Raw genomic sequence first — 23,998 nt, forward strand, 5'->3', positions numbered from 1 at the left:
ATTCCTCACAGAAATGTTTAGCAGGTCTATCACGAGTCCATATAAGAGCATTATGACATTTAACAAATGAGATTTTGCATCTGGGTTGTGCCAAAAAAGTTGCACACCTCCTACGTAAAATATGGGCCTCAACTAATACATTTTATCTTTTTTAAACTCTGCCACAAAGAAATTGGCAACAAGGAGAAACCTGGCAGTTGATCTGTTCTGCTTAATTAGTTATACAGTCTGCATTTCAAAATATTTTATGAGGGTTAAGACACTTGCTGTAGCGATCTTTTGTGAGCCCATTAAATTTCAGGAAATAATAATAGTAAGTTAACTCTGGAGGTTAATGCTTTTGTTGAGGAGATCTATTTTGTGTCTAGCCCCAGAATTGAATCACATTATTATAGAAGGTTAATGGGTCTCCTGCAAAGCACATCATGTAACATGTAGATGACAGATTTTTAGTTTATGTAGATAGGTAAGTGGGTTACTGCTTTGAACACAGAGATCCTTGTGCAACTTGCAGTTCATAAATTATAATCCTTCTAATATAGCACAGTGAGCTACGAAGGACATGTGGCTCCTACACCTTGTAACCCTTACTGTCTTATGTAACACATCGTGTACATTGATTTACACACTTACATGATTTATTGACCATATATAACGTATACAAAAACATTGTGGCCAAAATATAGACAACCAGGATATTATGAAGGTAAGTATATATATGTAAAAAAAAAACTACAACTTTGGGGGTTTGCTACTGAAAAACAAACAAAATGGCTGCGACTGCCATAATACAGTGTCTCAGAAGCATTACCCTTTGGCCGAAAGTGCTTTTAGCTCTCAAAGCAAAATAGAAGGCAGCCTGTTATGTCGATGGAAGCACTTTCAGCAAAAAGACCAAGTTGATGTGAGTCTTTAATATGGTGGGCGGGTCCCTACCTGCCTGATAAAGATGTGGTGTCCACTGCTCTGGGAAGAAAGTAGAGCACCTGCAGGACTCTAAGTAGTGCTCTAGTGCTTTAACTTTGATAAGGTGTTTATTTATTTTTCCTTTTTTCTTTATTACTTTTAGTATGCTTTTATGATTGTACATTTTACACCGAATAAAGTTGATTTGACTTGACTTGATAAGATGTTGGAAGATAGACTTTAAAAGGGTTGCTTCTGTGGTTTCTTCAGTTGGCTTCTTTCACCTTAGTTTCTTACAACAGATTTTCCTAATTCTTGTTGAACAGCGTCAAAACTCTGATATTTAATTTGTGCTAGGCTTTCGTGTTGAATATGACAACTTTTTGCACCTGGGGCTCTCTTAGCAGGCTTCAGCTGGTATAAAATTCTGGGGCACACTTTTTGGGGTCCTTTAGTATGACCACGCCTCCCTGTTACTGGCTAACTTTGTCTCGCTGCTAGTGGCGAAGATTTTTCACTTTAAACCACAGTGTGTTATTCATGGAGCAATCTATTGGTTTATAGGTCCTTGTCTGGCATAAATACAGTGTCCTAAATAATGTTTACAGAAATATTGTCCTATTGGGTGTAGGATAACTAAATTAAATTCAATGGGTGATATTTTGGTAAACTATATTTAAAAAGTAATGACTAGCAATACTCTGACGACAGTATTCTGGAACCATGCCCTCTGTAGAAATACTCCATTGTTACTCAGTACGAAAAAGATACCGAAATCCGAGGCACTGGCCTCCATTTTGATTGGTCGGCCTTCTAGCAACTCTTTGTTTTCAGTGGTCTCTTCTAAGAAGCATGTGATTTTCTATGTTTGCTCCATCTTAATTGGTTACTCTTCTTTTGGAACCAAGAAGTACATCTGATCTTTGCAGCTTTCATAAAAAGCTAAAATTCTTGTTCAGGTTTTGGACTGGTGTTAGCTTGACTTCTTAAGCATCAGGTTGTTTTTCTGGTCGCCAAGTACTCTAAAAAGAGACTGGTAACATAAAAACTTTAAAATACACCTGGACTTAATATTCTGAAGATGATTGGACCACGTAATAGCCCGTGGCAGAATGACATCTCCTGCCCACCTTTCTGCTTGGCCTGTTCTGGTCTCACAGGGGTGCAATGGTAAAATATGGCTCCTTTAATATGCACTGCACTCTCTCTGGAGATTGGACATGGCCCTCGTCCTCTTCAACATACGCTGGCGTATAAGCGGCTTGATATAGATCCCTGCCCATACAACATGGACTGTGCTCCTAAACTGGAAGGATAGAAGGATTTATAGCACTCCTGGCACAGAAGAAATTTGCCTCTTGGAACTCTCCCTCTACATTTAGGAAAAAAATATTTTTTAACTTTTACAGTGATTTGGCACTGCCACTAGGTGGAGACCTGTCGCAAACCGCCGTAGGAAGCTGCCAACTCGTCTCTGCACTGTGGTCTCTGTGGGGGTATACAACCTTTACAACGAAACTTTTACAACGACCTACCATTACAACGCAACTTTTACAACGCAAACTATTACAACGCATTGCTCTGGGGGGCACTCTAGGATAGGGAATAGGTTAATTTACTATCCAATAACCTTCCCTACTATCCACGGGGACTGGAGTTGGAATAGTAAATTAAACTATTCACTATCCAGTACCCCAAAGCGCTATGCGTTGTAATGGTATGCGTGGTAAAAACCGCGTTGTAAAGGTAGGCGTTGTAATGATATGCGTTGTAACGTCATACATCCCTCTGTGGGTTTATGAGGATCCTTTTAACTATTAGAGTTGCATGCGGCACTCATTTTATTTTTCGTTTACTGCCGAGTCTTGGGGGCGGGGACTGGCAGTGACAGGCACTGATGCGAGTGGCAGTGCACTCCCATTACTGTGCATGACGGCTTGGCTGGTCGTCTCAGGCCGGCCAAACCATCATGCACAATGAAAGCTCATTTCAAACCAGCAACGTAGCTGGGCTGGACAGAGCAGGCACAGACTCACAGTCTGTCCTGGAGCATGAAGTGAGGGTGCTCAGGCCAATCCTGAAGCTGCTCTGGATTGGCCACAGGGCATTCTGGGTGACTTTGCCTTCCTGAAGAGGTGACGAAGAGCACGACGGGGACAGCTGCAGGTAAGTAGTTTTAGTTGGTTTTTTTTACTCCCCTCGTGACCCGTAGCGCCCCTTCGCCCCCCCCGCCCCCCGCTCCTCCAGCATACCGGCCGCTCCCTGTTGCATGTCTCAATACCGGTGATAAAATGTCATCTCACCAGAATATTGTGAACACAATATCGGCTACAGTACTATTATAAAGAAAGGTATTTATAGGTTTAGATTTACTATTCTTAACTTTACATCTACATACAATGAAAATATATATATCGTCATGGTACATATATGTGGAGTTAATTATATAGAAAACCTTTATTTACCTGTAGACACTTTTCCAATATTATGGTAGTTAACATTTTGGTCATGATATTCTGGTAGGATCCTATGTAAAACTTGATATTAATAGGAATACCATCTCCCTGGTGAGGGGCCCTCTGATTATAGACATTAAGAGCCTTCTGGAGTGTCCTCAATCATGAATGTGCTCTTACCTGGAAGCCTTGCACGGCAATGCGGACGGTGTCCCCCACGCGGGCCCGGGTGGGCGTCATGATGATCTTGGGGCCTTTCGGAGCCTCTGTGAGGAAAGAAGAGGACAGAGAGGGTTGAGAACCTAGAATGAACATATAATCTAATTAGACAGATGGTACAAGATGCAGAATGAATAATGAGTGGGCTCACGGTGACTTGATCTAGGAAGGATGCCTGGATGAGATGGGTGAAGGCAGAATCTGGGATGTATGAATGAATGAATGAGCGGTTAGGAGACTAGTCAATACATGCATGGAATCATTAACTAAAGAGAACAATAAGGGTGAGGGTAGTGACTGAATGAATTAATGACTGCAAGTATCAAGTGTAGAATCCAGAACTGACGACAAATAGAATTGTTGAAATTCAGAGGTAATAAATTAAAGGTGTGAAGAACCAATGAATGGCAGAGAGAAACAAAGAAAAGATCCAAAATGAATGAATGAAGCAAGAAGTGTAGGTGAGCGCACGGGTGAAGGAATGAAAGTGTGAACCTTAGCAGTGAACGCGGACTCCAGAGCGAGTGAATGATTAATTGAATGAGAAACAAATGAATTAGACCACTGAAGGCAAATTTCTATAAAGATTGAATGAGAACAGTGAGGATGGCCCCCATTGCCTATGGGGATCCATAAACAGCGGGCGCTGAATGCAAAATATGTTGTTACTTACTGAGAAAACCAAGCCCAAGTCTGTACAAAGTAATATGAGTACTGGTGATGTTTAGAGTGACATAAGCGACAGTGGCACACCAATGCACTTACATTAAACAGTTTCCTGAGCACGCAGATGTAAGTGTCCTCCTGGCCCGCGTTCTATTTTTTTTGTTGATCCAGTGCTGGCGGAAACTGGTGTTTCCACCTCTATCGGATTGACAAATTGTGTGTATGTAAACGGAGTGGCGTTTTTGGTGCCTGCCAAAATAACAATGGAGGAATATCTCACTAAAGAGTTAAAATCTTTGAGAATGGGTGCAAGAGCACCGATTGGGGTGAGTGTGTGGCCTAAAGGTTGCCGACTTTGGTACTGGAGAACAGGATTGGAGTCTCAGCGTTTGCTTAACTTTTTGTGATTCTGGGCAAAACACTTGGGGGCATTTCTATAACCGGGGTTGCGTCGCTCTTGCCCCATGCAATGTGGTGCATACGCGATGCAAGGCCAAAATGCGATTTTGACCACCTTGTGTGGCCCTGAGTGGTTTCATAAAACCAGAGTAACGCAACGCAGCACAAATTGCTGCATTGAGTTACTTTGCCCTGGGAAGGCATTCCATGGGCATTCCGTGGGTGTTCCCATGTAACTCCCATGGATTTTTACATATTCCAAGATTTACCACTGCTGGTAGACCTGGGAATGCTCCAAGAAAGATACGCCTTCCCAGGTGAGGCATAACGAGGAGAAATATGTTTATTTCGCCTCCTTTCTTCCTCTTTCACACATAGAAAGAGGAGTGCCTCTGGGGATTGGTTTGTTCGGGAACTGCCCCTTCCTGCACAAAAACAATCCTCCTTGCACCATGGTGCACGGGTGCCTTCAATAAGAATACTGTGTGAGTCAGTTGGGAGCTAGCCATATGTTCCAAATGTGGAAGATTGTGGCCCCCATAGTGGTTTTGCCATAAAGCACGGAAGCTTTGAGACATGGTCCACATACGTTCCAGACGAAGTCCCTGATGACATGGTCTATTTCCTGGAAACCCGTTCAATGCGCCGGACTGCCCCCGGCCATCCGACGTCACAGTGGGCCTTTGCAGAGGACGGCCGGGGGCCATCCGAACCTTGCCCACTCAATAATTCTCCAGCACAGCGGCAGAAATCGCGCCGCGATCAAGGTGTTAAAGATATCATTCCAAAATCTTAATGATAACATCCTTAACCCCTTCCATGCTCATGACGAGCTCAGCTCGTCATGCAGCACAGTGCTCCTGTGCTCATGACGAGCTGAGCACCTCATGACCACACCCATTTTTATTGCTGTCCAGCACAGCAGGGAAATCACTCCAGCAGCGATGCGGTTAAGAGTGACGCATTCACTGCAGGCACTCACTCAGTCCTCATTACGAGGCTGTCATTTCACCTTTGTACCCAACATCAGAACTGACTGGATGGCAGGTTGGGTAATTTTCGCAAATCTCGGGTCCTTAAATACCCTGTGGCACACTATGGGCGAGGTAGTCGGCATGCACAGCCTTTTTTACAACGCAGGTCACTGTGTTCATAGCACCGCAATGAAAAAGACCATGCCCATGCTGACAAGCCACTCTCACAGATGACTGCATGCTAGTATCAGGCACACATGAGCATGGAGGCCATGTGCTACATGCCCAACTCCTAAGGACCTCCTGCCTCGTGACCAACACAAATAGGAAGGTAGAAAAAACAGCAATGGACCGCACACCGCTAGCCCCTCCTCCGGGTCGGCCCCTAAGCACTCTGGTATGTGTAGTGCCTGAAGTTCAAAGAATTACTGAAAGTTCATAAGTGGTTCACCTATGCAGGTGCAAGTAGATACTTGTTGTTACCCCGATCTCTAGACCCGGGACGTGGCCAAATAGGAAGGTGGTAGTGAGAGGGTAGCAGCAGGGTACCATAATTCTCCACTGCCCAGCCTGTGTTGCACCCGGTTTGGCAGTGGCTGAGAAGAACAGCTCTTAGCTAAGCCTGGACTTTCCACCCTGCTGCAAATTCACATTTCCTGCTTTATTTATAGCTGCGATGCAAACGTTTAAATTAAAAAAATCTATTTTAGATTGTTTCACTTTAGCACATTAAATTATATCACTGCACTGAGAGGCCTTTCTCAGAATTAGTGAACCATACCCCTTCTGCCCTGACGTTTCTATTAACGACTCAGTTATCTTGTGCCTCTGAGGTAGGCCTTTATCTTTATTGTAGGAACATTATGGTCTATTAAACCATATACACAAGAGAATTTAATATAATATTAATCCTGAGCTGAATTATTTCAAGGTGCTCTCAAATGTGATAGTCATGGATAATGAGGCACCAAGAAGAACATTCATCGCTGAGGGTCACACAGTTTGATCAAGCTGGCATTGGAACCAGGTTTCCTGATTACACAATGTGCAATTTACCCATTGAAGGGGCATTGCATTCTTTCCTGCTCCTACCCTGATAATGTTATTAATGACCAAAGAGGCGAGTCATATGTCTTGTGCTTCCTATATAAGTCTTAACTGATATGTTAGAGAGGAGCATAATTATGGCGTATAAAACATATACAAGTGAGGTTTTTGTCCAGGGCAAATCCTGAATGTAATTATTTCAAGGTGCTGTCAAATTTGATGATCACAGACACTGAGGAAGAGTGAAGGAAAGTAATTGCCTAATGCTACATCGTTTTCTCAAGCTGGGGAGCTGGGATTGAAACTAAGTTCTCTAGAAAAGGGCCTGCACCTGGTTTTTACCTCAGGTCCCACAAAAACATCTGAGTGTCATGGGGGTAGATGTATCAAGCCTTTTGCGATTCGCAAAGGCCGGAATTCTGCGAATTTCGGCCTTTGCGAATCGCAAAAGGCTTTTTTGCATTTTTTGATATGTATCAAAAAATCGCAAAATAAGGAATAGCAAAAATTTGCGATTCCTTATTTTGCTTAAGCATTTAAGCAATCACAAATTTTGCAATTCCTTAAATGTGATGTATGTAGGTTTTAGACAGTGCGAATTTGGGTTAAGAAATCGCAAATGAGCACCAACTTGTAGACACCCCTGCACCTTTGAAATAATTCTCAATTTGCGATTAGCAAATTGCGAATCGCAAATTGAGAATTATTTCACAATCATTCCTATGGGCCTCCTGGCCCATAGGAATGTATGGGAAATGATTCCTTAATTGCGAATTCGCAAATTGCGAATTCGCAAATAAGGAAGACTAAGAAATCGCAAAAAAATAGCGATTTTCTACATACATTCCATTTTGCGATTTCTAAATAGCGATTCCTTAAAAATCGCTATTTAGAAATCGCAAAACGGAATCTTGATACACCTACCCCATGTTCTTTATAACAGGGCTCAGTATTTCCCCAGTGTGAACATCTACAGGAATTCCTTCTTTAGAACCTCATAATAAGGAATAACTGGGGGGAATTTACGTATTAATTTTATTTTTGCTGTTTTATATAGCATGAACTCAGCCCAAATGTATTGGAGCACTTTGCATGAGTACCAGCTCCATTACACAAGAACACATTCATTTTTTAACCAATAGCATGAGAGGGAAACACACACAAATCAGAAAGACGGAGGAAGAGAAAGGCAGAAATCCCCTCACAATGGGAGAAAGCAGGAACTTACAAGAGTGAGATAAAGAGGAAGGGAGTGTCTGGTAGTAGATTAAAGAGGCAGGAGGTTGATTTAGGAGTACCAGCCTTGGTATTCGGTGGCGCATCAAAGTTTATTTGCACCTGCCGTGGTCTTCGGAGCAGAGCTGCGGGCACTGGTAGTCTTTCTTTCACAAATTAGGCACTGGCAACAGGCGTAGGCGAAATGTGCAGGTGAGGAGGAGAGATGCAAAAAAGTGCCGCAGGGGCAGTGAGCTACAGGAGTGGTATGATGCAGGAAGGGAAGCAGGATAGATGAGAGGGAGATTCCGGGGAGAAGTGCAGGCAGAGAAGAAAAGGAGCGGTGATGGGGAAAGTGCCAAGGATAAAGCAGGGAGAAGCAGGGATCGCCACAGAGCAGATCTGATGTGCATTAGTGGACCTGTGTCTAGGTGTTGTTGACTGGCTGGCAGAGGTGTTGCCAACCATCAGCGAGTAACACTGGCAGAGCTAGAATAGACCTGTAAACCTGTAAAAACCTTCCACCATTCGAGAGGAGGAGGCAGGGCCTTGGAGGGGGGCGGTCTTTATCCCCTTGAATGCTCATGACGAGCTGAGCTCGTCATGAGCCACGGCGCTCCGGTGCTCATGACGAGCTCAGCTCGTCATGAGCCGTGGAACGCTCGCATGCGGGGATAAGTCCCCTGCTGTGCGGGAACGGGTGTGGCTGTGACGAGCTGAGCTCGTCATGAGCACAGGAGCGCCGTGCCTCATGACGAGCTCAGCTCGTCATGAGCATGTGAGCGCTGTGCGCGCCCCCCCAGCACAGCAGGGGAAAATCCCCCGCAGCGAAAGGGTTAATCGAGCACAGCCTGAGGTACTTCTACCCGCCCCCCCACCAAGAAAAAAAAAGGAGCAAATATCGACAGGAGGTTTCAAAATCCAGAATGAACCTCAGGTGTGTAGAGACTCTCTGTACAGGTATTTCCAATGCCAGCTCACCTTGTGTTGCACCATGTGATATCAGCTATTGTGAAGGGAGACAATACTGGGTGACACACTGTGGCAGCAGCGAGTTACAAGGTCTGGAACAAAGTGCAACTGAATGTCAGGAGTGATTTGCATTGATAGAGCTGTTAAGAGTACTGGGAAAGCAAGGTCTCTTTACACCAGTATTGTGGTTCTCTAAGAGTGTCTATGCAACCCTAATATTGGAAAATCCAGAGTTACTACTGCCCGGAGTAAGGTGACCTGAGGATTAAAGCGCATTTCCAAAAGTGTGTGTGGTTTTCAGTGTTGGATAACAAAGGTGTGCTCTCAGGCAGAGCACAGATGTGCGCGTGTTTTTATGCGACTGCACATTCTAAAGCGCATACATCTACCTTGGACTTTCTCCAAATTGGTGCTTTTACTGCAGACAGCACAGGTCTGACATGGAGGGCAGTGAATGCCTCTCACTGATTCCGTGCAATGCCGTCCCCAGCACTAACTTACTGGAAGAAATTCAGGGCCTTGTTTACAAACTTTTGGCATAGTGCAGCGTCGCAAGACTTCATGCTGCCAGCCATGGCCAGTGCAGGTAAGAGCGGTGGGCGGGTTGGGGCTTTGACAGACGACGATGAAGGAAAATACATTAATTAATATATTTTCCCTCCTGGTCCTCTGTTGAATCTCGCCCCCAACCCGGCCCCACCACTCTTACCTGCCGGGTCGCGGGCCTCGCGCCTGCCTGCTGCACTGCCCTACACCAGAAGAAAAGGGCAGAAATGCACCGCATCTATGAGATACGGTGCATTCCTGTCCTCTGTTACTGTGCTGGCACTCAAATGGCTGCCATGCGCCAACGCAGGCACCCGTGCACAATGATGTTCGCGTTGAAGGGGTGATTGTTTTTGTGCAGGAAGAGACACCTTCCTGCACAAAAACAATCAGCGGAGGTGATTTCCGTTTTTTATGTGTGTTGCTCAATGCAGTACACATAGAAAGAGGAAAAAACTAGGAGAAATAATGTTATTTCTCCTTGTTGCACCTCGTCCATGCCTCCCCTGGATAGACGTAGACTTTTTACACATTTCCCGGTTTACAACTTGTTGTAAATCTGGGAATGCGTCAAATGTCATGGGTGTTACTTGGTAAAATCCACCCCCCCATGGCATACCTCTCCATCGTAGTGTGAGGCAACTCAGCAACTTGTGCTGCATTGCCTCACTCCATATCTACAATGCATGAAAAACCACACAAGGTAGCTGTATGTAGCCTTGTAGATGCAGCTAAGCCCTGTGCGCCAATAAAACATAACAAAAAGTGAAGTTTCAGCAGCACACATGGATTGTAAATAAGCCCCAGGATGTTTGCACTTTAGAATGTGCAATCACACGAGAAAAGGTACACAGGTGTACCCTTCACATACACACACCTTCTTGATAGAGCTCCTGGAGTTTTTGCATGTGCAATTAAACATGGCTGGTGAATGTTGGACCTGGCACTGGGGAGTCATGAACAGGACCGTGACAGTCCTGACTCTCTCCCTGCTATCAGATGCAGTGATGTAATAGACTTGATAAAATGGAAAATACATTAGGAAACAATAATCATCTTGAACATTGCGGAAACATTACAAATACAAATGGTTTTGTAGATAAACACAGCAATCCTAATGGTAAAAAGTGGGCAGACGGTGAGCATTGATCCAGTGTGTTTGAATGTATTTTGTTAGGGAGAAGATGAACTGAGATTTCTATCTCTGGTTATGTTGTGACACTTTATCTACCAACTACTTGTGCCCAGGGCCTGTAAATGAAAAACTACTAGTGGGCCAGCCACCTAAAGAGCCCTTTCAACATGTCTCAGGCCTGCTATATCGACCTGGCGAGCTAAGCCTTTTGCGAGGCCCAAGCATTCCTTTTTCATACATATAGGTCTCCCTCCCCTAGGGTAGGGCCCAAACAGCTCAGAGAGTAGGGTGCAGCGTATTTTAAAAGGTTAGACAAGTACTTTTACTTTTTACATGTCTTGGTAGTGAAAAACTCTTACATTCGTATTTCACTACTGCAAGGTGTGCTTCTGCCATAGGATAGCATTGGAGTTACCTTATTACATTTACTAAGCTGTAACTACCAATTGAGAGAAGGTGGATAGTTCAAGTTTTGTGTCTTAAGAATTGCAATTAAAAGCCCTCTTTAATGGTGAAGTTGGATTTTTTGTCACAGTTCTGAAATTACCACTTTTAGAAAGTTCAATAACTTACAAGGGGTTAGACTTATTGATCAGCAAGGCTATGCCAATAAAACGTCAAAAGAACAAACAAACACCAGTACTGTCTCTGTTTTGACAACACAGTGATTTCAATGTGTGATAACACAACTTAATCATTGTGATCACCTTTGATTTTCACTTTGCACATAAAAAATGATCCACTTTTGTGTACAACTGTCAATGACAGAGGAACAAAATCTTCATGTAACAAATACGTCATACATTACATATCCCACATCAAATAAACATCAATGTATTGAAACAACAATAAATTAATATACACAACATCACAACACAAAACAAAAACATGTAACATGCAATGTACCAATCATGAATTTGAAAGCAACTAAAAGGGAACAAGGTGGAGTGCCCTTACTAAGCCCCTGCTTTATTGGCTATAATCCAGGAGTGTCAGCTTAACCTTTCCTTTAGTTAAAGGCCTCACACAGAGATCAAATCATTCAATTTATTTTACACCAACAATTCCTCGTAAGCCTCTATATCTCTTTAAAATAGACACACTCCCTAAATGACAAGCTGCAGACGCATTATAAACCCAGCACTGATTTGAGGTTCTCTTCAGGGCCCAGAACTGTAGAAAAAGAAGTGTGCCTAGTGTCATGCGACAGGATTCTTCTTGTCTATGTTTTTTCTTTTTGATATTTTTTTTTTGTTTCAGGTTGAGGAATAGAACATTATGGATTCACTGAATGCCAATGCGGATGTTCAAGTCTCTTCTCAAATATTTTAATGATGTTGTTTGCCATGCAGAACCTCGTCTGCTTTATCTCAGTAATGAATGCGTTCCGTATTCCAATGTGTTGGTTAGCGTCTTGGTGTTATTCCTGCTGCTGTTCACGCCTTGACTGCAGTTTGTGTCTTAACCTAAAGGAAAGGTTAATCTGACACTTCTAGATTATAAGCCAATAAAGCAGGGGCTTAGTGAGGGCATTCCACCTTGTGCCCTTTTGGTTGCTTTCAAATTCAGAACTGGTACATTGAATGTTACATGTTATTGGAATGGATTTTCATGTGCTGCATATTAATTAATTGCTGTTTCAATGCGTTCAGGTTTATTTGATGTGGGATATGTAACATGTATGACATTGTATTGGTTACATGAATATGTTGTTCCTCTGTCATTGACAGTAGTATTCAAAATGGATAATTCTTTATGTACAATGTAAAAATTAAAGTGTGATCACAATAATTAAGTTCTGTGATCACAAATTGAAATCATTGTGCTGACAAGCAGAGACAGAACTGGTGTTTGTTCGTTTGATTTTTAGAAAGTTGGCATTTTCTTGTCCTAACCAGTTGGTGCCTGCAGTCTGTCCCTGGATCACATGACTAGGTGTAGCTGGCAGTTGGTCTTTGTTTTTTGCTTCCAGACAGTGAGATAACGAGAAAATAGGCACAGGGATAGGTCCAATGGAGAGGGGACAGGACACAGATGAGGAGTGAGGGAGAAATATATAGGGGCAATAAATTCCTGAGTGATAGTGCGAAGATGTGCAGGGAGTAGAGAGGAGTGTAAGACAGATTAGGGGTTCACAGACCATTCTGATGAGCAATAAAAACTTGGATGTTCCTTTCCAAGGACAGACCTTCCCCTCACCACTGGCACATTACAACCATCCCACATATGCATCCCCTAATGTGTCAATAAACAGTGCTTCTGGTGCTCATCTCTGGAGCCATATTTACAATTGATGTTATGTACCATAAATGCACTCCCCCATCAGTCTTACTCTTCTCTACATCATTCTCATGCACAGTGCCCAATGCTTCTCATACAGGGCATTCTATAAGCATACACGCTCCTAACCAGGAACTCTAATTAGGAATGGCGCAATCTGAAATATACCATACAGTGCTTTGAGGACACATTACTGGTAGAAACGTACTACACAAATGCTGCGATGCAATGGAAGTGTCAGTACTGCCCCACCAAACATATGCTAGTCATGTGTAGTTAGTGTGTAGTATTATTATGGCAGCACTAGAGAAAGGTGCTGGCACTTACCCATTAAATCTACAGTACCGCCAACCCATTCCTGGTGAGTAGTGTTAGTGATGTAGCTTTTGAAGCACGGACCGAGTTTAGATGTTCCAGTACCGTTACAGTAGTGATAACATGATGGGTTTCTGAAGTACATTTCACCTAAACAGCCTACTAGCTGCTTCTAAATATGGCGTTATCCTCACCAATGGACTCATCTCTATTTTCGGGCTCCTCCCATCAGTGGCTCACTTCCAGGGTAAATTTTATCCCTTTCCATGGCTGCGGGGTAGAATCAGTAGACGAGTAAACTGTTGGCTCTGGCTCAAAGGACAGAGAAACTTGGCTTCTTCCTGCTTCGGTGGCCCTATGCCCTAACAGCAAAAGCTTGCCTCCCATTATACAATGACAACCAAAGAATAAGTGTGTACATTTGAGCCTCAAATGGGGTTTAAGGTCCAGACCAACAAGCCCTTCCTTGGAAATGCGCTGCTTAGGACATTAGGTCATAGGTTACGCGATGACTCCATGTCACCAAGGACACGGTGCTCCAGTCCTGGGTTTCATATAACAATCTAATGCATATTGGGTGTTCTAGATCGGTTTCATTCCCTTTATTAGACGTGATTGAACTAACATGTGATAACAAGCATTTTTAAAAGAAAAGCCTGGGACTACAGCGTTACATCTTGGGTGACTTGGAGTCGCCTGACAACCATAATTAACCAACAAAAATCTCTTTGCATCAGCTCTTGCTCTATCAGTGGGTGGCCAGTTCATCCAGTGAGATAATACAAGCATTTCTGTGGGTTCTTATAAGTTGACTGTACACAGACCGGCAAAGGTTACACTCCAGCTCGTGACACTTGTTTGATTGGGGCAGTATGTTGGCTGTGGTTCCCCAAAAAAGAGTATTTTACAGCGACGGCTCCCCTGCAATGGCGGAGGAGCGTCGCCCCACTGCCCGGCTCGGAGCCAGCAAATGTAAAATATAAAGATGCTCTTGCATCGTTTTATTTTACACTTGCTGGCTCTTAGCCAGCTCTGTAGGGAGGGGCGGGGCCTAGGCAGGGGGAGGAGGAGTGCTACGTGCACTCCACTCCCTAAGTGCTCATGTGTGTTAAACCGGCCATTTCAGGTCGACCAAAACACACATGCGCACTTAGGTTTTCTCCAGCCCAGCTACAAAGAGCAGCTGGTCTGGAGAAACCCCCACAGACTCCCTGGTCTGAGCAGTGCGTCTTTTCAGCTTGCTCAGGCCAATCACCGGGCGGCTCTGCAGCACAGGGATTGGATGAGAGTCTGTCCCAGGGGCTGCTGGGACCCAGGAAGAAGAGGAGAGGCGGCGTGATGCTGGAGGTGGCCGGTGGAAGAAGGTACGTTTTTTAATTTAAAATCTATTATTTCGAACCCCCCTGCGTCGTGCCCTCCCACGTGACCCCCCCAGCTAGCCCGCCTCACCACCCTTTATTTGTGGTGTTCACCACTGGTATTTTATTGAGACGAAGGAAGGGTTCTCTCCCTTCAGCCTTTCAGCAGCTTCTATAGAAAATGATTGCTTTTATAGAATAATTTAGTGCAATATTATTGGAGACCATTTTCAATAACAGTTCCTATGACCCTGAACATCAACACATACCAGGGACTCTGTGAAAATTGGGGTCTCCCTCCATTTTCTGGCATAAACTCTTGTCATTGGAGCAGAAACCATGACACGAGGTTTTAGAGGTGTGTGTGTGTGTGTGTGTGTGTGCTCACATATGCATACGTGTGTATGTGAGTTTTTGTTGGTGTTTGGGGTGCAATCACCTTTCACTTATTCCTATTGAAGCTGTTTCTTTTTAAACTCATGGCGTGATACAGAGTTCTTCATTTCTTACCCTTGCATGTGCACAACCCCCGCACAGCCCTAATAAAGCCCTCACTTTATTGTACCCCAAAAATCACATAACATATTGTTGCTACCTTATCCTCCTGAGATCAGAGAGTGCCAGGGCCAGGCCTGCCTCAAAATGAGAGCTGTTCTTGGACACTGAAGACTCTGTCCTCCCTCCAGCAAAAGCTCTCAGGGTAATGAGGGTCTTGCGACTGACACCCACTATCTCTCTGCCTTCCATCTCAATGTCTCTAACTATCAGCAGCTTCATAAGGGTGCATGAAAGCCTGCCTGTCCCCCCAGTGTTTCTGGGCACAGCTGTAGTGTCAAACCATTACACTGAAAGGCCATAGTGGAGAAGTGTGGCTCACTGGTTAGAAGCGGCAGACCCTGAAGCAGAGGTCGGCCCGGGACCAGGGTTCAATTCCCGACGCGGCAGGGTCTTGGGTCAATGTCCGCGGACTCGATAATTCTCGCTTAGGTGCCTACTCTAATCATGGGTCCCACGCTGCAACTCTGGGCAATAGCTTGCTTAATCTCCACAACGGCCCCAGCAACGCCGGGGATGCCTGGCTTCACCTTGGGGTGCCCTCTCACAGGGAAAGCCAGGACGGGTTCCCCAGCGGTATACAGCGCCAGGACACCACGTAACGAGGTAACAGTGCGCTTTACAAGTATACATACATTACATAGGATGACATCTGGCCAGAGTCTTGTCCCAGAAAGCAGACTCATCCCTCATTTGCCACAGACAGTGATCTACCCCTCTCTTTCTCCAAATACCAGGGCTACCCCTCACATGTCACACTCTATCCAGGCCTAGTGGCGTAGGTAGCCCTTTGCCCCCCTGTGGCGGTCACTGCGTTTGCAGAACGGGGTGTGGGGGGGCTGCTGGCGGGATTGCTGTTTTTCCTTTGCCGCCCGTGGCAGCCAATTAAAGAGCGGAGGAGGGGTGTGTGGGGGTGATTGCCGCCCGAGATGGCAGGTGTAAGAGCAGGGGATGCCACCGCCCCCAAAATTTGTGATGCCTGGGGCAGACCGCCCCTTATTGCTACGCCACTCAAACCCTCGGTTGCAAAGCACAGAGCTATTCTTTCCTTAGATGATCGACCCATCACATGGTGCAGGCAGCAGAGCTATCACACTTGTCACAGCAAGTTCAACTATATCCCTCTTGCACAGAAAGTTGATCCGTCACTCAGGGCCATATGTATCAACATACCCTTTAGCGATTCCTAAATAGCTATTTTTTAGCGATTCCTTAAAATTCCTTAATTGCAAATAGCAAATTGCTAATCGCAATTAAGGAATAATTTCCCATTCATTTCTATGGGCCAGGAGGCCCATAGGAATGAATGGGAAATTATTCTCAATTTGCGATTCGCAATTTGCTAATCGCAAATTGAGAATAATTTCAAGGGTGCAGGGGCGTCTCAAGAACACCCTGCTGCACCTCTGAAAATGACATGTGTGCGCATATGGCGCAAATACATGCCCTAAGGGCATGCATGAGCGTCACATGGCACCATTGGATTTTCAAAAAAATGCTTTTTAAAAGAATTCGCAACTTACCACCAACTAGAAGTTGGTGGTAATTTGCGATTCCATAAGGGCATTTTGGAATTTCTTTTCCTTGATACATTGCATTTAAGGAATCGCAAAATTTGCAATTCCTTAAATGCAATCGCAAAATAAGGAATGGCAAATTTTGCGATTCCTTATTTTGCACCCAATTTGTTTGATACATACCATTTTGCGAAAATGGGTTCGCAAACGCCGAAATTCTGCGAATTTCGGCGTTTGCGAACCCATTTGGCCTTGATACATATGGCCCTCAGTGAAAATACCAGAGCTGAAATACTTCTCAAAAACAGTAAAAACAGCTCCTACTGATCTGACTTATATCCCAATAAGTGAAAACAGCCTCCCTCTGCTGGTTTTCACGGGCAAATGGTCGGGTGGAAGTACAAGTGGGTGCCCGGCATGTAATTCGTGTGATGAGACCGATGTCCATGTCTTCTTTTTTTGCCCTGGCTATCAAACAGCAAGACGTAGATGGCTGCTTCAGCTGTGCAAAAACCTGGGCATTACACATTGCAGGGAAGCATTTAGAATCTTAAAATACAACACAGATTCTTATATAGTCTTTGCAGTTTCACGTTTTTTAAGCTCCATGTGGTGGGTCAGGAGAAACTTCCTCAAGATGCAGGATCATGGGTATGATTGTGCCTGATTTTATTGTCATTTCATAATCTAATAATGTATTATCTTTGATGAATTGTTTTATTTCTTTTACATTTTTATCTGCTTGTATATACTTGTGGCTGTTCTTTTATGGTGAAATACCGAAATCAAGAAATATTGGTATGGTATGGAAAACAGCAGACCTATCCATCACTGGCCAAACAAAGTAGAGCCATCAGTCATCTTCTCCAAGCAGGGAGTCTTACATTCAGGTGATGTATTTATCTCCCAATCACTGCATACAAAAGAACTAACAATGACTTGCCACGGAAAGAAGAGCGTCATTTGCTCAGTAAATTCTCTCTTTCAGCATGGACAGGCGAGCTATCCCTTTCTCAGGTTGGATCCCTCTCTCAGCAGACAGCTGAGCTGTTACCCATTTGTTAGTGCCCCATTCTTACTAAATTTGGCAGCAATATTTGCATTCAGATGTTGAACCCCTCACTCAATTCAATTTCAATTCAATTCAATTCAAGATAGCTTTATTCGGTATTTTAACAAAAAACCATAAAAGCATGACATACAGATACAAATCGAAAAACAAAATAAACAATTTTTCTCATATACAAAATGAATTTCTTACAATAAAACATGTCATCAGGCTAAAATAGATTAAAATAGATAAAATTCATTAAGTTGCATATGTAAAAAGTTCTAAAAATCATTTACAAGACTCTTGGAATTCATACAGTCTACTACTGTGTACGTATTATCCGGTGTTTATGAGGAACATTATAATACGAATTTTCAGTTTTATATTTATCCAAGAAGTCCTATACATTTCCCATGGTCCCCCTACATTTTACAGTAAACGTCAGAAATTTTATCGCTGTCACTATGGTAACTTCATCTTGTAACATATATAGTCGGAACAGTGCAGTTTTACAAGTTCTTACACCCCATGACTTTAACAGTGGTAACAGGTATCTTTTTCTCCCCCACTGATAATACTTACAGAAAAATATACAATGTATATTTGACTGTCTGGATAGATCATCGCACGGGCAATTTTCCATAACTACAGACCAGTCATTTGTAGTGGGGAAGGATACAAGCCTATAGAACGACTCCGTCCTCATTCTGGTCAAGAGCATTCTATGGTAACATGAATAGATAGGTGCTAAATAAGCATGAATACCCGGACCATGTAAGATGTTGCGATGAGCTACTATGGTGGATTTGTGCCCGTCTAAATACCATCTTCGTTCCGCCAGTAGATCTAAACATGCCATTTTTAGAGATTTTTTAGTTATTTGTGCGCATGTTGTAGGATTTAAATAAAGATCTGGTTTACCAATAGAGAGAAGAAACTTTTTCACATAGGCTAGCCATGGTTGTTTGGTAGACGCAGAATAGGTTAGACAGTCATTAATTACTTCCCTATTAAACCCTGTGTCCTCACATGTCCAAATCTTGAACCACAACATTACTGGTGCTATTCTTATCAGGTCTGTGATATGGACTCTGTCCAGTTCGTTGTGACACACAGTTGTAGACGTGGAGCGTGGAACTGAGAGTAGGTATTTAAGGAAAGCATTTTCAGCTGTTTGGATCTGCGTGCTATCTGCTATACCCCATATACCCGCCCCATATACGGCGGTAGACACGCATTTGGCAGCATATACCTTCAGTAATATGTTCACGGGTTTCCTGCCCAGTCTCTTTGCAAAGTGTTTAAGAGCGCCTATTGTACGGGCAAAGGCTAGGTTCCTAGAGGTTATTGCTGGTGACCATGTTCCCTTGTTATTAAATATAATTCCTAAATAGGAAAAGGTTTTGGTCATCGCTATCTTACTGCTATTTACAAAGGTTTTGCAGTCTGGTATGTTTTTCCTCAGAGAGCATGACATTGTGAATGTTTTTCCCTCGTTTATTTTTAAGCCTCTCATGGACATAAAAGATGAGAAACCTGTTATAGCTTTCTGAAGACCTAGCTGTGTACGCGCCATAATCACAGCGTCGTCAGCATACAATAATAAGGATACTGGAGAACCATTTATTTTAGGATAATCCACTTTAAGATCACTTAAAACATCTGCTATCTCGTTGATATATAAATTAAAAAGGAATGGCGCGAGGATGCAGCCCTGGCGAACACCCTTCGCTATGGGGAATTTTTTTGTTCGCTCGCCATTTTTACCATATCTTACCGCTGCCCCGGCATCTCTGTATAGTTCCTGGATAAAATGTAGGATGTTTTTATCTATTCCCAGCTTGCCCAGAGTTTTCCACAGCACAGCGTGATCAAGGCAGTCAAAAGCCGAGGATAAGTCGACAAAAGTGAGGAAGAGATTCCCTTGCTTCTTGCTAATGTACTTATTTATTATTAGACTCAAATTTAAACCCTGCTCTACAGTACCAACTCCAGTTTTGAAGCCATACTGTAGTTTAGAAAGGATCCCTTTATTTTTGGACCAAGTTTGGAGTTTGGTTAGCAATATTCTACATGCCACTTTCATTAGTGTATCCAGCAGGGAGCTGGGGCGGTAGCATTTTGGGTCCTGTCTATTCCCCTTCTTAAATATTGGAATAATTATGGCTTCATGCCATGAGTCAGGAAATCCTATTATGCTATACGCATTTAGTACATTTGCTAATAATGGAGCCCACAGTTCTACATTGCCTTTAAACAAGTCAGTAGGGACTCCATCTGGGCCGGGAGCTTTTAAATTTGCACTCTGTGAGATTGCTAATTCGACCTCAGGAGGAGTGAAAACTATATTTAAAGGGAAGCTATCTTGTGACGCCATTTGCGAGTTCTTCCTTTTATTAGTGTTGTGTTCTGGGGTCATAATTATTGCCTCTTTTTTATATAGGGAGGTGAAATGATCAACCCAGGCATCTTCCATTATGGCAATCTCCATCGAATCTACCTTGTTATCCGAGGAGAAAAAAGGGGCGTTGATCTCCTTCCAAAAAGAGATGCTATCCCTTGTGGAGCTTGCCTTTACTAGGGCTTCCCAGGCCTGGTTTTTAAGTTCATCCTGACGTTCACGTAGCGTCTGCTTATAGGCGCGTCTTGCTTGCTTAATCGCACTGTTGTCCTTGGGAACTGTCTTTAAAGCCTGTAATAGATCTTTGTGGGCTTTAGAGCAGGCGGAGTTAAACCAGCCATGTTCTCTCTTTGCTATGCCTCTCTTTAATTTTTTTGTTAGTTTATCATTTATAGTGGCTGATATGCTTCCATACGCCGCTATAATTAGCTGAGGAGTGGTATTAGATTCTAGGCAGGCCATGAATTGCTTCATTTCTTTCTGCACTAGTTCTTTTAAAAAGGTTGTGGCATCAATTTTCCCCCACTTTATAGCATATCCGTTTTTTCTTGCCAGTGACACCGAGTGACCATGAAGGATACTCGGTATGCTTAACTCGGGGCTCTCCTCTTTCTCAATAGAAATTGTGGTGCTGATCGGGAAGTGATCGCTTAATGCCAGATCTTCCGTGTTAAAAGCCCCCAGGCAACCCTGGTTCTTGTTGGTCACTAGGATGTAGTCAATTGTAGTACCTGACCCCCGACCAAAAAATGTTGTCTGGAAGGCTACATAAGGCTCACAGAGTTCGTTAGCGAACCCCAGGTCCCAATCATGCATTAGTTGGTTAAGCATGTTCCCAACGGTGGAATGTTCAAAATGTGTAGTGGGGTCTCCTCTTAAATTATAAATTCCACAATTTTTTGTGGCACTATAGGGGCATAGATGGCAGTTGTAATCGCCTACTACCAGGATACAGTCTGCGTTCTGGTCACCCCTCGAGAGCATTTCATTCAGCTCTGCTATTAGGGCTTTGGGCTCTACTTTAGGCACATTTATATATATGTTCACCACAAAAAGGGACCACCCCTTTGCTTTGACTAATAAACCTTGCAAGGATCTAGCCACCTCTACTTTGGATCCACTCGGCACATATGTAGACAGTTTTATATTGCACAAATTGGAGGCAAAGATGCATAGACCCCCTGACCCTCTGCCTCGGTTGCCCTGTATTGCCGGGATGTAATGGGTGCTAAAACCCTCAACATGGGTTTCCTCCTGATCCCAACATTCCTGTAAGCATACTATGTCCTGTTTTGCCATGAATGATAGGAACGGATGGGCCCTTGCTTTATTGCTCAACCCTGCAATATTCCAGGAGGTAATTTTCAGGTTTAATTTGTGTCGGCTGGGTTCTGTTATCACTGTCTGGGGGATTGGGCTCTCAGTGCGCTCTATTTTAGATCCTCGCTCCCTGTGTGTTTGGCTGGGAATCTGTGAGGTTATGGGGGTGGGAGGTGTATTCCATAAAGGAGAATCAGGTATGTTCCCTGGTGATGGTCTGTTAGCAATAACAAGCTGCTCTTCGCTAATGCAGGTTTCTACAGGAGTACCTAGGTTCGTAATATTGGGATTTGTTGTCATTATTGGTCAATCGACCATATCCAAGCAATCATACCTATTCCTCATGGGGACCCCCCTCCAGTAATCAGGGTGTGGGTTCTCTCTTCTCAATGGCCAAGAATGATTGTCCCGCCCTCCATTCCAGTAGTTTTTACCGTTCCTGCTCCTGTTTCTATTTCCATTATGGTACCCCACCTGTGTCCAAGTCCAATCCTGTACTTCCTCCCAATTGTTTGAGTCACCATAATTAGGAATATTTAGAGGGGGATAAAAAAAGGAAAGGCGCTGTACGTCAACACCTCCCCTTTTTTCTAAAGCTGGCCATGAGGAGATATAATCAGCTGTGTCTGGGTCCTCGCAGTTTAAAACAATACAATCGCCCTTTAAGGATTTTTTGGTTTCGCCAATCCAAAACACTCTCCTCATGGAAACAATTCTGCCATGGTTGTATGGGTGAAGAGGTCTGTTTTGGCTTAGCCACTGTAGTACCTTGTTACGAAGGGACCAGGGGGGTTCATCCACACCATCAGCCAACTCTGTGACCCCTGTGAGTATGACAGTGTATGGGGTCGCCTCAGGCGGGAGATGTATCGGGCGTCTGTACCTTGGAGCCCTCCTCTCATTAGCTTGCGGCAGAGATGGTTGGGTTTTTTGAGATGTCGGTAGGGTGTCCTTTTGTTTTACTATTTGACTGATAGACTCCACAGGAGCTGGTGTTTTTTGGGAGTTCTCAATCAGGTCTTTCCGTTTTCCCGTCTCTTCTGTCATCGCGGGTTTTGGAGTTATGTGTGTATTTTGCCTGTCAATTTTTTGAGTTTCTAGATTGACAGCTCTTTCAGGCGGGTGAGGCTTGGGCTGAATACCTGATATGGTCGGGCGTTGCACCTGCGTGTTTGTATTATTATTTACAATCCCGGAACCCTTAGCAAGCGTATCCAGTGTGTTTTGCTTAAATGCTGGGACATTTAATTTAGCTAGTTGTTTCTCTATGATCATAATGCTCTTCTCTAGGGGTTGCAAGTGATGTTTTAGCAGTCGCCCCATGCTATTTGTAATAAAATCATGTAAAGTTATGCATGCAGAGCACGGTTTCTGTAAGTCAACTCCCAGTGTGTGTGTCCCTGGCAGCTCACCAGGGCAAGGATCATAGGGTGTCGCTATACAATCGGCACCGTTATTAATAGAAATTAATTGCCCTGGCAAAATGGTGTCAGCGCAGGATTTAAGGGAGGTCTCGGTGTTTTGCAGGGCTAATGCTGTCTCATGTAAGGTCTTATCCGTGTTTACATTTGGCCTCTTAGCTATGGCACCCTCCCGATTACCCATGGGGTCAAGATCTATAAAGTCTACATTATCCTGTTCGTTTTGTGGAAATTGTAGGTCTGGTGTAATCTCCAAGTCCTCACAGGAGTTGGACCCCAGGGAAAGTTGAGTAGCAGATAAATCAACGCTGCTTGGGACTGTATGGATTAGTGCATTCATATTGTCCACCTGCTTGAGCAGGGGGGCAATTGGGCCCTTCTGGGGTGTTTGTATAGACGCCAAAGGCCCCATGGACGACCTTCTTGCGACCTCCAATTCGTGGGATACCCTGCGTTGTAGTATCTGTATACTATTATCACTCAGTGCATGCAGTAGACAGCAAAGCTACCTCTCCATCAATAGACAGCTGGACTATTCCTCACTTGGCACCGACCAACGAGATACCCATTATTTGCCGGAGGTGGAAAACTCTCATTCACTTAGCGGGTTTGTTTTCTGTCTGTAGTAGAGTTCTCCGTCACGTTCACCTGCTGGCAGTCCTTCGCTCTTCTGATATATCTCTATCTCAGTAAAGACAGCAGAGCTATCAGTTGCCACAAACAGGTAATCTTTGCTCTGCTCTCTAGATTTATCCTCACTCGGAGCCTTTCTGTTTGTCTCAAGCAGATACATCATTAGGAATGTGGGCACTAGATTTACCGTTGTTTAACCCCGTTGCTGCTGGCGGCGTCCAACGGACGTCGCGTGCACTACCTCGGTAGTGCTGTGCACGTCCGTTGGAAGTCATGGCCCCGCCCGCGCAATAGAACGTTCCGCACTAGCGTGGAACGTTCAGGGCAGGTAACGGGTTAAAGGTTCACTCATCTGGCTGTTGCTGTACTTGCAGTCAACAGAGCGGGACATTGGGATCGTCAAGGCATCTAGTTCAAGCTGCTTTTATCTATGCATATTTTTTTGGTCTATTTTGGACTTAAATTTCCTTTGCATTTTTTCTAGGTCCGTCCGGTACTCTTTTTTTTCAGGAAATCCTGGGGGATCAGATCCAAGAACTGATCTTCCTCCAGGATCCGCTTCTGCTTCTCCACCTGTACTTTCTCCAATTCAGGTTCTCTGCCGCTGAGGCT

The 23,998-nt window shown here is 44.0% G+C and overlaps 1 protein-coding gene across 2 annotated transcripts in view; it reads right to left on the reverse strand.

Annotated features, from left to right (window-relative positions):
- The window catches only part of IGSF21 (immunoglobin superfamily member 21), a 1,341,695-nt gene that overhangs the window by 83,353 nt on the left and 1,234,344 nt on the right, over positions 1-23,998 (reverse strand). For both annotated transcript variants that reach the window (XM_078641115.1, XM_078641114.1), the window contains exon 7: positions 3,543-3,628. In XM_078641115.1, coding sequence (XP_078497241.1) covers positions 3,543-3,628 — 86 coding nt within the window. The remainder of the gene's footprint in view (positions 1-3,542; positions 3,629-23,998) is intronic.

Source organism: Lissotriton helveticus, chromosome 5_1 (assembly GCF_964261635.1).
Source record: "Lissotriton helveticus chromosome 5_1, aLisHel1.1, whole genome shotgun sequence".
NCBI lineage: Eukaryota > Metazoa > Chordata > Amphibia > Caudata > Salamandridae > Lissotriton > Lissotriton helveticus.